This window comes from Erpetoichthys calabaricus, chromosome 13 (assembly GCF_900747795.2).
Source record: "Erpetoichthys calabaricus chromosome 13, fErpCal1.3, whole genome shotgun sequence".
In the NCBI taxonomy this organism is placed as follows: domain Eukaryota; kingdom Metazoa; phylum Chordata; class Cladistia; order Polypteriformes; family Polypteridae; genus Erpetoichthys; species Erpetoichthys calabaricus.
Genome location: NC_041406.2, coordinates 40,054,496 through 40,070,590, shown reverse-complemented (window position 1 = coordinate 40,070,590; position 16,095 = coordinate 40,054,496). Strand labels below are relative to the sequence as shown.

The window sequence follows — 16,095 nt, the reverse complement described above, 5'->3', positions numbered from 1 at the left end:
GGTTCTGCAAGAAGAACGTCTTGCTTTTGGAGGCAAAAAATTTTAAGCTAATTTTTTTCATGCAAAATTAGAAAAAAAAACAAAACATTCATAATAGAGTGGAACATAATGGTAACCTGTGTTGTACAAGGGTAAATGACGTGAAAATGTTACTCATGTCGCATAATCTACTTGTCCTTTACCCCATTGTATACTTAAAACACACAAAACACATGCACTTTTTACTAAAATATTATTAATACTTCTACCAAAATCAGTGTACAACATTAATAGGAAAGGCACATTCCTGCAATGCTGTGCTTTTTTAATTGAAGATCTGTCTCTCCCACTTATTCAATGGTCAAGGTTCAAGAGGTAATACTAAACAGTGCACTACACTGAAGAGTGCAATTTTAATTTCAATATTGTCTCCACAATCACTAGAATTAAAAGCACTCATAGCCTAGTGAATTAGAAACATATTAAATCTATTAAATCTACCACTCTTGAGTCTTGGCTTAATAACCACATCTGAAACTGTGAAACCACAGTTGGTCAGCTTTATAAACTGTTTGTGATGCTGCTTAGTGCATAGGACTGCTGCACACCACTAATTTAACTACTAATTTCAACAATGTTATTTAGATAATTTTGTTCTTAACACTAAGATTCCCAAAACAAGTATAAATAATAAGTAAATTATTAAATAAATAAAAAATAAACAATATTAGAATGGAAAAATTTGCATCCCAGATCTTTCCCCTTTTTACAATTTTTATGTTGAACATTTTTTTTGATCAGTTAGAATCATAATGAAAATGGCAACTTACAGGATCCCTAGGTAGAGAAGGACAAACCTGGGGCTGCTGCACTTCAGGAGCTGGAGGAGATGGTGTAGCGTTAGGGACAGTCTGGCTCAGTGTGGGGTTTGTATTTTGGGTGACCACTGGTGGAGAAGAGGGACTCCCCTGCAGTCGGTGGTCCCTTTCGGCAGCAATAAGTTCTCGGATGCGTCGCAGCTGTTCAACTGATGAAGTCTTTGGAAAAACAAGATGAGTTTCTCCCTGACAATAAAAATGCAAAATAAGCATTTCTTCAGTACAGTTCTTTATTCAAAAATCTGCCAGATTTTATTCTCTAATTTGTTATTATTTACCTTATGGGGCTTTCAGGAATTATGAAATCACTAGGATAGCAAAAGGCACGAAAAAAAAAACCTAAAACAGACCTCCTAAAAAAAGACAAAGCCATACTAGCTGAAGGAGAAATCCCATATAGGCTAGTGAAGAAATACAGAGAATGCTGGAGGTGACCTGTCCTGGAAACATCCTGGGTCCTATGGAAAGATAATAGGAAGTGGCACTGACAGATCAGGAGAGAGTAAAATATGACCTGGACAGATACATGCAGTGCTCCCAGAGATGCAAGTAAACAGTCAACCCAGAACTTCCAGAAATGTGTCATCCTCACACCAGAAGATGAATTTGGATGTAGGCTGAACTGGAAGGAAGTTGGGCCAAGGATGAAAGTGAGAAACATAAGGTGAGAAAGGTCTTATTGTACTTTTTGGGCTGGCAAATGGGAGGGCCACCTAACCAGGCAGGCATGGGACAAAAGATCTGTATAGTCCGACATAGGGAGATATCCTATTTTCTTTCTGCTCTGACAGCCTGTTACATCGAGTTATCCTTTGTTTATTCTGGCAAAGTTTGGTTTATTATATTAAATAATGGTGCCGTTTTTTATTACTCTGGCCTGCTTAATTTTATTTTGAGCACTGGGCACTGCCATATGGGCTCCTTCCTAGCACCAAAAATCTATTTTTCTGTCGGTATCATATTAGTTCTTCTGGTAACCACCAGAAAGCATGTGGGTAAAATCATCATCCTCAGGTATCAAATGCAGATCAATGCTGATCTGCAATATAACTTGGCACAAAACTGTCCCTTATAACAAGCAGCAATACTATGACAAAAGTTATCAGCATCATGTCCTCATGGTGCACATGCTATGTAGAGATTGCATGGAATCAAGGGTGTGATTAAAGTGGGAATACATTGACCTTTAGCCACCCTTGCTGTACCAACATTCTCACATTAACACCAGCATTATTTTCATCCATGTTGACAGTTTATAATGAAAATCTTGGCTTGCAGTGTTAAAGTGGATTAAGGTCTATTCAAATACAAATGAAACACACTCTTATTTACTGTGTTGTTTGACTGGCTTTTATAATATTGTCTTGTTTAGAACATTAAAACTTTTGAACAATTATCAAATTGGCTCCAGCTGTGAGCACAAACATCAAGATTCAGGCCCCTGTTTATCAGTAACTTTGAAGGACATGAAAACTTCTGCAGTTACAGTAACTATATATGTGAGAGGTGTACAGTAATCAACAGATGTAATTCAGTCCTTGGCTTCTCTGTAAATAAAGGCTACTCCTTCCACTCTGAGAATGGCTCTGTGAATTTATCTTTGACAAAAGCCATTCAGAGAAGATAAGCCATCCTATTCACCCAGAACTTATTTTAAATATGTAATTGGGATGGAAAGCACTGAAGGGTGCCTCCATCCAGTGTGTGCATTTTATGTTATATGCATGGACACACGGACATGATAATGCTTGACCCATGTTATTTCTTTAATATTTTAATGTGAAATCAAAACTTGTCTTTAACACTATAAAAGAAAGTGGAAATTTCCAGTCCCTTATGTGCAATAAATAAATTGCACATAATGTTTAGAACAATTGATACAAGATACAAAATAAAAAAATGCAAACATTCCACAAATGAAAATTGAAGGAAAATTGAAGAATGATTAGCTCCATTAACAAGGAAGTGTAACCATGTGTCAAAATTGCTGTGTACCAAATTAACTAATCAAAGAGTTAGAAAGTGTTCCTCTACTTCTTGAGAACTTGTCAATTTGATTTTATCCTTGCAGGTTAATAACAGAGACACTGGCAAGTATTAATTCAAAGAAAAATAGTCTACAAATTAAGAACACATACTGCAAAAACTCTAAACCACAGAACAAAAAAAATGTACAGGATATCCAAAAGAAGCCTAAAAAATCTTGTGTTTAAAAATTTACCAAGCAACTATTAAAAACACATCACATCTGGCTAAAATCTAACTTGCCACCCTTTCAGGATTCAAAGTGTATATTAAACATTTTTTTACAGAATATCACAGTGTCCATCCCTGACTGCATAAGAGCAAATCAGGAATCCTCCACCATGAGAATGATCATAATTTCAGAAAATCTAACAAACAATGGGTTGAGAAGAATCTTCTGTGTTGGAACGGCAAAAGTAAAAGCTGGGATCTCAAACTGACAGAAACTTGGTGGAATACCGAGAAGTAGACAGTTCACTCAAGACAAAAAACACATCTACGGAAGATGAAGCTCTTTTGTAAAGGAACAAGCAACAAAAAGATCTTCACAGCATACATAACATTTGATTAAGTAATACATATTTAATTAAAAGCTTTTTTTGATATACTATATTAATCCCCTAGGGGAAATTGTCTTTTTGCATAACTTTTGGGGGTCAGAGCTCAGGGTCAGCCATTGTACAGCGCCCCTGGAACAATTTTCAGGTTAAGGACCTTGCCCAAGGGCCTGACAGAGTAGCATCCCTTCTGGTAGGAATGGAACTTGAGCTGGCAACCTTCGAGATACCAGCGCAGATCGATAACCTCAGAGGCACAACTCTGTCCTTAAATTAAATTGAAAAGTAGTTCAGAATTTTTTAGGCACGTTTTACATTTTTACACACTTTATAAACACAAACACATGTTTTCATGCTACTTTATATGTATTTCCATCTTGTATGATTTTTCCGTTTTACTAAATATATTTCACAATGTTATCTAATTTTATCAGATTACAAAGTACAGATGATTACGAATCAACAAATACATGTAACAATTTCTACATTGAAAAGATGTGTAACTTTTTCATACCATAACTTTGCACATCTGATTGTCTTGTACACCACAAAAAATGAAAGAAAAATTGTACTTTCATATGATTCTCCTAGCCTCTCCTCTATATTCTTCTACAATACCAAAACTATAAAATCCAATTCAGTGTGTAAGATATTCATTCATGCCCAATATCATACAGGGCAAACACTTTTTCTTTATATTGTATATGTATATGTACAGGCACAATTCTAACTCTTAACTGTCTTACATCATCCACAAATATGGGTGTTTGAGTTGTATTTCCTTAACCAATTCCCCGCTATTCCCCTGCTACCTCATAGCTCCACAGTTCCAAGTTCAAATTCCATCCCCAAGCACTATGGATTCTGACCAATCTTCCAGTATCCCTAAAGATGTCCTTAACCTCTTGACACCTTTTTCAGTTACAACAAAATTTTATCCAGGTATGTCAGCAGGAGCTTTGACATGTCCAAACACCCATCACTGGGCTTTCACACAACTCACTGATTCCTGACAAGTCAGCCAGCCTTATTCATTCTCTTGATAAACTCACTGTGAATCTATAAACAGTGTTTTGTTGGTTAACTGCTTAAACAAAGCCAGTCTAAATAAGTGTAATCTTTAGGTTTGATTTCTGACTTGCACCCAGTGCTGCCAGAACAGACTCTTGCCAAATACAGTCCTGCACTGAAAAAAACCTTCCTATTTTTCCATTTCCAATCCCTCTTAACTGAGGTCAAAAGATCTAAGATGATTTATTGCATTATAGCAACTTACGTTTCTTCAGTTACATGCATATATAAATCAACATTTTAACTGTTAAAATATTAAAGGTCATGCCCAATTACTAAGTTCAATTCGTATGTGCAAAATTCATCCTAACAGGCAACATTAGTTAAAGTAGTAACGTATCACTAGGTAAGATAGAGAGAATGTCACTAAAACAAACAGCAGGTGAAAATACCTCTTCAAATCCCATGTCAAAGAGACATCGCACAGCGCCCCTGATTGGCAGGAGTCTGGTGGAAAACGTTGGGTTTCCAATTCGAATGGATCGAAATTTTTCCTCTTCCGGATTCCTATCCAGTCATTACCATTCAGACAAAAAGAAAAAAAAGAGATGATAACCTATTACTATTTACAGATCGCTTCATTTGCACACTCATTCAAATGTTCAACCAGATCAGCACATTCTTCCATCCGTGCCACTCTTTCCAAATTAAATATAAATAAATAAATAAAATCTCAAAAGTAGCAAGAAACTTTAAATACACTATATGTGATTCATAAAAGTGAAAACAATGCGACCCTAACTCACTACATGCATGCGAAAGTGAAAGCCACTTAAACCAGCACCAATTCCTATTTTTTACCCAAATCGTTTAGCAAAAACTCTGTGAACCCCGAAACTGTACTTTGGTGCGAATCTGACTCTTAACATCGAGCACCCTTCCTGATTACCGCAAAATGTTATCCGCGTATGTCAACAGAAGCTTGGACACGTCCAAAAACACATCATTTGGATTTTCACACAACTCGTTGATTCCTGACAAGTTGGCCATCCTTATTATAATCTCCCGATAAACTCAGTAGTACACTCACTGTGATTCTGTAAACGGGAAGCAGTGACTTGCGCGTCTTTGTGTTATAGCTGTCCACAATTTGCCTGATTCCAATCCAACATACTTTAAACGGCAATCTTTAACTAACGTGATTCTATACAAACATAATTTATCCATTTATTTATTTAATTTAATTGTGATATACATAGTATTTTAGTATTTGAGATTTTACGTTTCTTTTATTTAATTAAGGACCGGCATACGAAGAACCGCTAACGAATGATCGCGTGTTATTGACAGTCACAAGATATTCGTTAATTTCTCCTGCTTCTCGGTAAGATCCCTTTGTAAGCAGGGGGCAACTTCTCTTGTGTGTTTGAACTGTTCACATTAGTGGGACGTAGTCTTGTAGATGAGTGATGACCTGTGATCGCTCGGCTGTTGCACTTAGGAAACCGTTGTGAAACTACTAGCGCTTAGAGCAGGCTCATCTGCGTAGTGCTGGCTTATTGCACGCATAGTTGAATGAGTCTGCTTATCTGTAAGCTTAGGATCGTGGGGAAGAAGCAGCTCTGAACTGAGTGTACTACTGACACACAAGGTTAAGAGTCATCATTCACACGTGGAGTGGTCAGTACTCTGGAGCACTGGGGGCAGCATCGATAAGCCACTTGACTACGCCAACCCACGACCCACTCAGGACAGATAGACAGACAGAGAGAGAGAGAAGGGATTCTTAATGCAAACGTATTGTCTCTTCTGATTTTAATTAACAATAGAATTTTTCTTTTTTTCAGAGCACTGAAACTCAAATGAGTTATTTAAATATAACCTCTTAAGAAAACACACTGTTGCGTTAAGTATTCAGTTACTGTGATGTTGAAGCTGCAAGTTTACACAGGTGAAAAAAAACCGTATAGCAAGTACACAATTGCCTTATAATTGGCCTCCGCCCATAATTAATTAAATAGCTGCCTCGTGTTCTGCATAAAATCCCTACATTTGAATCTTTATTCTGATAGTGAATCTCAAGGCCAGGTATGTAAATGAAGACTAAACAGCATTCCGAATAAGTTAGTGATAAAATAATTGACATGTCGCGACCGAAGTTGTTTGTTTTGCCTGGGATTAGTGATCGTCATTTCAAATCATTTTACTTAATTGATTCCTTCAAAAGATCCTTTCAGTTCACTCTTGATTCATTTTTAGGATTCAATAGGCAAAATAAATAAATGAATGCATATGCAGTTGATTGATTGATTGACTGATTGAATGCATACCCGCGTGTGTCTGTGCCTTCGCGTCTCTGTTCTGTAATCTTGTAAGATCGGCTGCATCATACACTGGTCCACTTCGTTTGGCGCCTTGTTAGTAATTTTAATGTGGAAAGCGCCACTCCTTATTGAATGGTAACGGGATTTATCGCAAAACTGAAGCTACCGGTCAAGTATAAGCATTTTGCACAAACTACAAAACTTCATTTAGATGCATACAGGTGTGCAACTCAAAAAGTGCTGTGGAGAGCAACTGTTCTGTCCCCCTAATGCTGGAGTAGGATTTTCATCCGTGAAGGGTGAGCACTCAGGGAATGAGAAGTTGTTATGAGCACTAGAATCTAATCGGGGAAGGCCATCTAATAAGCTCGAACCAGCCACAGTGCAGTGGAGGCCAAAAACCTTTGTTTTCCACCCATACACACTGAAATCTACAGATGTGGAAAACATTTTTATTTTAGGTGTGTAACACCCTGAGTTAGAGTGGAGGAAAGGTGAAATGAAGTTGAAATAGAAATTTTAAATGAAAATATATTAGTGAAAAATATATAAAAAAAAAGATTAAGTGACTTGATTTTATTGAAAAATATACTAAAAAGTAAAAAAAAAAAAAATCTTGTACTAAGATTTTGTTGGTCATATCTCTCTATTATAATAAAAAACTCTTGGGAAGAGAGACGAGACGTGACTTTCTTAGAGAGATACTTTCACGTCCAGTGAGACGAGACTTTATGCCAAGAGATTTAACCACATCCAGGGCCAGAAATAAAAGACAAAGAGTAGATGACAAAGTAGAACGTTGTAAAGAATTCAAAAACATTGGCATGATACACATGCAGAGCAGGTTAGATATAATGTAAGTACTAAAATTCGAAAGTCTCAAAAAACTGATAGTAAAGATCGCATTAGCGCAAACAAATGGAAATTATTACTCAGTGAAATAACGGAACAGCGAAAAGAGATCGAATATATTGTTTGGACTTAAACTTTTAAGTCGGAGACTTGTAGATTGTCTAATTTGTGTTGCCATCAGGGAAAAGTACTGTTTCTTCCCAATGAAGCAGCATATCCGCAAGAATTAAAAGATTTGTTGTTTAGTGAAAGTGAAATCCCGCAAGAGAAAATTTCAAGCCCCGCAAGACAAGACTTTATAACAGAGATTTGGAAAAATCCTCCTACATCGAAAACATTTACAACCACGCACACGGTTCAATAATTTGTTATTTGTGTGAATGCTATTGTCAGACACAGTTTGTGTAGAGAGAAAGAAACGATATTCACTCATGGGCAGTTATATGTTGCGTTGTCATGATGTAATTCCAAACACAGAATCAAATTTTAATGCAATATTGACGAAAAGGTAAAAGCGAAAAGAGATTGAATATATGGACATAGGTGATATGACAGAAGTATGTAGATGTTGTTTGGCTTTAAACTTTAAGTCGGAGACTTGTAGATCGTCTAACTCGTGTTGCCATAAGGGAAAAGTAGTGTTTCTTCCCAATGAAGAGGCCTAAGAATTAAAAGTTTTTTTGTTTGGTGAAAGTGAAATCCACATATGCAAGCGGCAGAGACGCGAAGTTGCTGGCATGGAGCGCAGGCGGGGTTGGTGAGCGAAGCAAGCATTAAAAATAAAATCATGGGGCGCCTATAAAATAATTAATTCGATTAAAATGCACAGAATTATTAAAGTAAAATTTCTAACCAGCATAACTATGGAAAGAAAATGACATATCATATAAAAGTTGATTAAAGTATGTCAAATAAAGGTTATATTTAGAGAAATTGTTAAATTGTAAGAGTTATTTTTTTTTGGAACCGTTTAAGGAATCTATGCATTTAATGAAAAGTACTGCAAGTAAGTTGCAATAGCTGATTTCTACTTAAAGCTTCAGGTTTGCAAGCACATTGCTGCAATGTATGAGATATGGTTTCACTATGTGGATGTATATTTTTTGCCCTGTGATGGACTGGCACTCTATCCAGGGTTTGTTCCTGCTTTGCACCCAATGCTAGCTGGGATAGGCTCCAGCACCCCCTGTGAACCTGTTCAAGACTGAGCGGGTTATAAAATGACTGACTGATGTATATTTTTATTCAGAGGAATAGCAAATGTGAGTTTCTCTTAATTTCCCCAAACCACAGAAGTTTCACTTTACATTCTTTTATTTCAACAGGTGTTGAATACACATTATGAAAAAGCAGATACTGAAATTAATATTTCCTAAATCATTCAGTTTCCACAAATGTGGTGGTACTTCTGGCTGCAGACTATATACCAATTTGGGCTCTCCAAAGCCTGAAAATCGGGTTGTGATTACAGGGATTGGCATCATATCACCACTTGGAGTTGGTACCTGCTTTTCCTGGAAGCATTTGATTAAAGGGGAAAGTGGTATTGTCAACCTGGATTCTAAAGATTATGAGAATGTACCTTGCAAAGTGGCAGCCCGAGTACCAAGAGGAGATGGAGAGGGAGAATTTAAAGATGAAATGTTTGTGTCCAAAGCAGAAATGAAGTCCATGTCTCCTTCAACTGTCATGGCGTTAGGGGCTGCAGACATGGCCCTGAAGGATTCAGGATGGTATCCTGAGACAGAAAATGACCAGCTAATTGCTGGAGTTGCAGTAGGCATGGGGATGGTCTTGCTAGAGGACATTGCACAAACAGCAGAGATGCTGAAAACTAAAGGATACAACAGAGTCAGTCCCTTTTTTGTGCCCAGGATTCTTACTAATATGGCTGCAGGACAAATAAGCATTAAACACAAGTTGAAAGGACCAAATCATGCAGTGTCAACAGCCTGCACCACTGGAGCACATGCTATTGGAGACGCCTCTCGGTTTATTGCCCATGGGGATGCAACTGTAATGGTTGCTGGAGGAACGGAGTCCTGCATCAGCCCATTATCTATTGCTGGGTTTGCCAGAGCCCGAGCACTGTGCACCACTAGCAATTCTGCACCTAAACTTGCGTCACGGCCCTTTCATCCTGAGAGAGATGGGTTCGTGATGGGAGAAGGGGCTGCTGTCGTAGTATTGGAGGAGTACCAGCATGCAGTTGATCGGGGGGCCAGGATCTACGCAGAAGTGCTAGGTTATGGACTATCTGGCGATGCCTGTCATATAACTTCACCAACACCTGATGGAGATGGGCCATACAGGTACTATTTTTATATGTCTGCTATTTTAAATTATACCATTATTGCAATTTTTTTAAATGCTTAACTGAAAAAAGTGACCTGCCAGTAGTTATGTTTTATCATGTGATTTATGAGACTTAGCAGGTTTGGTCTCAATGTTAAGATTAGCACACACACACAAATGCACAGTCTCATACAAAGTCTTGGGCAATGCCAATTGCCAGTCACCCCACGAACTTTCACATGGGATCCCCTTCACACACATACACATTGCCTGAAAAGTCTCGAGTGGTGCCAAGTGCCAGTCAGTCTGCAATGTTCTGCATAAGATTGTCTGTAAAGTAATTGCCTATCACTAGCATTAACAAACATGTAAGTGTTATGGCAACACGCACAAAAGTGCAACTCTTTTGGTCATATGGCACTTACTATATGGCACTTACTAATCATACAATGTCTTACTTTTACCACAGTTGTTTGAATTATTGGGGAGTGACCTTGGTAGCCTTGATAAACCCTGTGGATATATGAAAGTACCTATTTAACTCACACTTGGTGTCCTTTTCTTATTTCAATCACTCTAAATAAAATAACGTACAAAGTATAGAAAATATAAAAGCAAAGTGTAATTTAATAGCATATAACAATACCAAATAGAAGAAAATATAATAGAAAACAATTGGTAGCAAAGTTTGGATAAAAATAGTCTTAGAAAAATCTTACTGAAAATGTTAAGAGGTAGATGTTGTTCTGGCCAACTTTTGATTTAGCAATCAGTGTTCTTCATTGAATATGTTCCTCAATGTCCAGATCAAATGGTCACATGTGTCTTGGTCTCTGATGTTGCTTCCTCTGTTGCCCTTCTGTCATTTTGTTTGGTTCCTCAGATGAGCCATATTTATGTTAAAATGCACATGTGGAGTTTTGTGACATGGATCAGAGTCATTGTAGCCAATCAAATGTGGCCAAAGTATGTGATCTTTTAACACTAGAATTACCAGAGCCAACGAAAAAACTCGTAATTCTGGCCCACCTTAAATCCCTTCGCACCTCTCAGTTAGCGTCTTTTGTCTTCTAAATGTGTTGATAAGCCCAAGCAGCAAGCAGCCTGCTATACCATTCCCCCCCCCCCCCCCCCCCCCCCGCCGCCTCAGAATGGGCATGAAGTTCTCCCAGTTCCTGCCTTGATTGACTATCTGGGAGTGAGCTACCCAGAATTGTAAGGGGAAATAATTTGATGTGTTTTGTGTCTACAACAATCTATGTTAACACATCGTTAAAACAGAAATGTATTTCATGTTTTAGTAATAAATGACAAAATATAGACATGAACTGTATAATGTGTTAAGGCTGATGGCTAAATATCAAATAAACACATTCACAAAAGGTGCAAGTCTAATACGACAGCTTCCATCGTGCTGTGGTTAGAACTGCCAACTTATAATTCAGAGGTTGTGAGTTGCAACAGGTACACATGTCGTAAATGTAGGAAGAACGGTCCTTGCATGTGTGAACTGTTAACATTTGAATCTGATGATTGCATATAGCGCTGAACTGACCTCTCTGTACTGTTCTTTGCTCTGCATGTCCTGGAGTACAAAAGAAACCGCATACAGCAACATGTGGGGACTGGTAAAATCGTGGAAAAAAAAACGTGCAATGTTATGCGAATTAATATGAATAATTTGAATAATGTTGCATCTTTGCCATAATGTTTTCCGAAATGTACTATACAGGTCATAAAATGAATAATTCCAAATATCATATATACATATGTCTCTGTGTTTGTTTTTTTTTTGTTTTTTTTTTGTCAGTGCGGCTTTGACATCATGGATCATAAGGTGCATACTAATTCAGCGTGAGCAGGAACACTCAATAAAACTGAATAAAAAAAATAAGTGACGGTGACATACGAAGTAGGGAGATTCACCAGCGTCTGTGTGTCAGCTTTCATCCATCCAGGTCAGAGAATGTCCAGTTCCATTGTCTCAAAACACCACTTACATCTATAGTTATTCCCAGTTTAAAATAAAAACTAACAGCGTCAGATCCCTAGGTAGTATGTATTGTGATTGTGACTGAGAGAATAAAAGTGAAAAAAAACCCGCTAACTTTAACACGTCCTATAAATGTACACCGTCTGTTACAGACAAATCAAATGTACAGTATATGTTTACTGTATAATATTAACAATAAGAGCAGCTCACTACTGAAAACGGTAAATACAGGAGGTAGTTGGGATCAAACCGGGGACTCTTGATTACAAGTCAGCAATTCTTACCGCTACACCACAGAAGCTGTTTTATCATCCTTGAACCTTTTGTGAAAGTGTTTATTTGATCTTTGGACTTCAGGCTTCACACATTATATAGTTTATGCCTACATTTTGTCATTTATTACTAAAATATGGAAAACGTTTCTGTTTTAACAATGTGTTTACACAGATTATTGTAGAAACGGAACACACATGAAATACATGTGTTCCAAATAACGATCTATTCCACTCTAAAACTCCAGCACTTCACTCCCAGATAATCAAGGCATGAGCTGGGAGAACATTGCGCACGTTCTGCAGCGGTGGGGGGATGGAATAGCAGGCGGACGGAGAGGTGCGAAGGGATTTAAAGTGGGCCGGATTTACAAGATTTTTTGTAGGCTTGGTAATTCTAGTGTCTCCGTATTCCTTCCTTTCTCAGGCAGTAAACTAATTCTGTAATTCCTTTTCCCAAGACATCCAACTGTTCCGAGGTTATAAATTAATTACAACAGATTCTGTGGCATCTGTACTTATTTCCCATTCCAAGTCATAAACTATTTGAAAAAGAAACCGACTGAAACAGATACTTAAATTAGTGGTACAACCGAAGAAGAAAGTACAAGAAAGGCTTGCAATGCCTGTATTTAAAGTCCTATAATTTCAGTACATCCTGGTTAGTTTAAGCAAAATAATTAAAATGTAACCATTGTGCAGTACAAAATTTAAAGATTTTCCAAGCCAGGACAAGTTAGGTGGGAGAGATTTGTAAGAATTCATATCTAGGTGGAAGGTTTCATTGTTACAGCATTCCCAACAGGTCAGTTTCAGCACATTGTCACACCCACCACATGACAAAACCGCTTGTCCACCTGGTTGGAAAGGCAGACATGCGGTTTATCCCCCCACATGAAATGACCATCTATATGCTGCAGCCAGGTGTTACGTGGGCATCCCCCTTGGTCTGGTTCAGTCACTTGGGTCCTCTACAATGAGGATCTTGTGAACTGGATCACCCTTGGTGAATCACATTCCTAACCAGGTGGTAAAAGTCAGCCTTCACAATGTAAAACCAAAAGGAAAGGTATTTTTAACAAGGTTACTTTTCACAATCTTAGTATGTTCTTGTTTGCTGCAGACATTTACTTTATGTAAAGCTTTATTGAGTGTCCTTATTAAAAAAAATGCCTCTTCCAAAGAAGATTATAATTACAGCCATCTATTTTCAAAGAAGTTAATTAGCAGCAAAAACAGGTCACTAATTCAGAAAAGGGTTAGAATGAAAACCTGCAGCCACTAGGGTCCTCCAAGACCAGAGTTGGGACCCCTGCTCTAGAGTGCCTCTTTCTTTTGCACAATTTGGCTCAAAAACTAATCAGCACATCATCATCTCATAACAGACTTTTTTACATTTTACATTTTTTACATCCAGCTGTTTTATCTCTAGACTGTCCTCAACAAACTATGACACACGGACAGACAGACACACACCCATAAAAGGTTGAGATCTGTCAAAAAGTGGAGATTGAAATCTTTGCCGAATCTAAATCTTTTGCTTCTCCCCCATAGACGGTAGTTTAAGGTGGGGGGAGGACTCAAAGCAAAAAAGACAGTAAGCATGATGAAAGTAATCGGGACCAACACTTTTAAAGTGAAGCACACCAGTAAGTGAACATTGTTAAGGCACATGGCTTGTCTGTGCTCCATTGGAGATGATGTGATAAGCTAAGTGAGCAGGCCTTTCTCACTTTCTGATTGAGAAGGAATGGATCAAGAGAATCCCCTTTAATAAAATCCTTTTGTGCGTCCAGGTGTCCGTGTGTGTGTCTTCTGGTGAAGTGCGCACGCGCGGGGCTTCTGGTGAAGTGCGCATGCGCGGGGCATGGTGCGATGTGTGATATTATTGTCAGAGAAAGTTAGAGGCGTTTTACGGAAATACAAACCAGTATTACAGCGAGAGGAAATTAAAGGTACACAATTCAGTGACGCATATTACAGCCACATACAAGCCAGTAGTACTGTCAGAGGAGATTAAAGGCATATTACCGACGCGCACGCCTGTATTACCGGCAGAGAAAATTAAAGGTATATTACGGACGTACAAGCCAGCGGACGTAAAAGCCAGTATTACTGTCACGGAAAATTAAAGACACACAATACACAACGGCAGCCCACGAAGAACAGTCAGCTCAGCAAGTAAACATCAACAAAAGAAAGGCTGAAAGAAAGAAAAATACGACCAACAAAAAGAATGAGGTCAAAGTCCCTTGCCATTTAATATAGACTGTTCCTACTAATTTTTATGCACTACTGTTCTAGAGCCCGTTATTGTAACGGGCTAAATGACTAGTATGTAATAATACACAACAGAACAGAAAAAAACACATTGTTAATGTAATTTCATATGGGTGAAGTGAGGAATCCTTATGTAAGAATACTCTAATAGCTGAGATTGCATTTGGAACAGTAACCAAAACTGACATTCAAACACAACTTGGCACCTTTTACAGATTTAGCAGGTGGTTTTATTATCAGCCTTGCCACTTGAAGTTTATTTTAATTTTGTCATGTAAAGGTAAGTTAAGACTGTGACCTTGATGTGCAAGAAACTGATAATGATTTTAGCTTCATTATTTTTTAGGCATTCAATAATATTAATAGCCTGTTGCACTCTAGGTAGTATTTTAGCTTATCTATACCAATGTACAACACATATACTCTGTGTTTTAGTAAATGTCTTGATCAACATAAAAGCTTAATTTCCATATACTCATTTTAAAAAAGAAATGAAGTTCTTATAATACTGTACATCAGCTTACACTTGAAATGCTTTTAAAATCTGGAAAATAGTGTTGAAAAAAATAACTGATATTTACTTGCTTTTTTACAGATGTATGTTGGCTGCAATCAAAGATGCTGGTTTAATGCCTGAAAACATTACTTACATAAATGCACATGCCACCTCTACTCCGCTGGGAGATGCCGCAGAAAACCAAGCTATTAAAAGACTCTTCCAGAATCATAGCCAAAGACTTGCAGTTTCTTCAACAAAAGGAGCTACAGGCCATCTCTTGGGTGCTGCAGGGGCTCTAGAAGCTGCATTCACAGCACTTGCCTGCTACCACGGTATATTACCACCAACTCTAAATCTGGACAGAACAGAACCAGAATTTGATTTGAATTATGTGCCCTGTAAAGCACAGGAATGGAAGACTGATTGCAGAAGAATAGCACTCACTAACTCCTTTGGATTTGGTGGAACCAATGCTAGTCTCTGCCTAGCTAGCATGCCATTTTAGTACACTTTGAAGGACACCCATTATTTTTTTTGTCTCCAGTTTTTTAGAGAAAAAGTCAGTATTTGAATTAATGGATATTGTTTTTGGTTTCTCTCAAATTCAATAAAAATTTAGCATGGTCTGTTTCAATAAGCTTTTTCAAAAAAGAAATAAATATTAATGTCTTAAAGAAAAAACAATATTCATTAAGATAATGTGATACCTGTGGTGGGTTGGCACCCTGCCCGGGATTGGTTCCTGCCTTGTGCCCTGTGTTGGCTGGGATTGGCTCCAGCAGAACCCCGTGACCCTGTGTTCGGATTCAGCGGGTTGGAAAATGGATGGATGGATGGATAATGTGATACACTGTATGTGTAGATATTGTGGCACGTGGCTGGGGGTGGCACCCAGCCGGGATGCCCAGGAAGACAGGAGGAGGGCTCATGCCTCCTCCAGACCACGAGGGGGCGACCGCCCTGGTTCCTTTGGGGGCCACGGGTACAGAGCTGGGAAGCTCAACCCTGTAGGGGCTCGTGGTCACCGCCAGGTGGCGCCCCCATGCCTGGAGAACCCTGGACCCCAGCGCTTCTGCCACACCCGAAAGTGCTGGGGGGAAGACAAGTGGGGACACCCGGAGTGCTTCCGG

The 16,095-nt window shown here is 38.4% G+C and overlaps 2 protein-coding genes across 6 annotated transcripts in view; one reads left to right on the top strand and one right to left on the bottom strand.

Annotated features, from left to right (window-relative positions):
- Positions 1-5,692, bottom strand: part of ngly1 (N-glycanase 1) — a 34,676-nt gene extending 28,984 nt beyond the window's left edge. For 2 of the 4 annotated variants that reach the window (XM_028818150.2, XM_028818151.2), the window contains exons 1-3: positions 5,541-5,692; positions 4,903-5,017; positions 810-1,043 (exon numbers count right to left, since the gene is read on the bottom strand). In XM_028818150.2, coding sequence (XP_028673983.2) covers positions 810-1,043; positions 4,903-5,017; positions 5,541-5,677 — 486 coding nt within the window. In that variant the 5' untranslated portion in view covers positions 5,678-5,692. Of the gene's footprint in view, positions 1-809; positions 1,044-4,902; positions 5,018-5,399 lie in introns of all 4 variants that reach the window. The other 2 variants (XM_028818153.2, XM_028818154.2) reach the window with 2 other exon arrangements.
- A 68-nt stretch (positions 5,693-5,760) lies between these two features.
- oxsm (3-oxoacyl-ACP synthase, mitochondrial) lies at positions 5,761-15,653 on the top strand. 2 transcript variants are annotated; one of them, XM_028818147.2, is made up of 3 exons: positions 5,761-5,834; positions 8,952-9,938; positions 15,062-15,653. In XM_028818147.2, the coding sequence occupies exons 2-3, from the start codon at positions 8,968-8,970 to the stop codon at positions 15,468-15,470; spliced, it is 1,380 nt and encodes a 459-aa protein (XP_028673980.1). In that variant the 5' UTR covers positions 5,761-5,834; positions 8,952-8,967; the 3' UTR covers positions 15,471-15,653. The 2 variants fall into 2 exon arrangements, with proteins under 2 accessions (XP_028673980.1, XP_028673982.1); XM_028818149.2 differs by lacking the exon at positions 5,761-5,834 and adding an exon at positions 6,470-7,073.
- The last annotated feature ends 442 nt before the right edge of the window (positions 15,654-16,095 follow it).

Coding starts and splice junctions, on each gene's coding strand:
- oxsm (XM_028818147.2), top strand. CDS start 8,968: ATGAAAAAGCAGATACTGAAATTAATATTTCCTAAATCATTCAGTTTC. Junction 9,939..15,061: donor GATGGAGATGGGCCATACAG/GTACTATTTTTA, acceptor GCTTTTTTACAG/ATGTATGTTGGCTGCAATCA.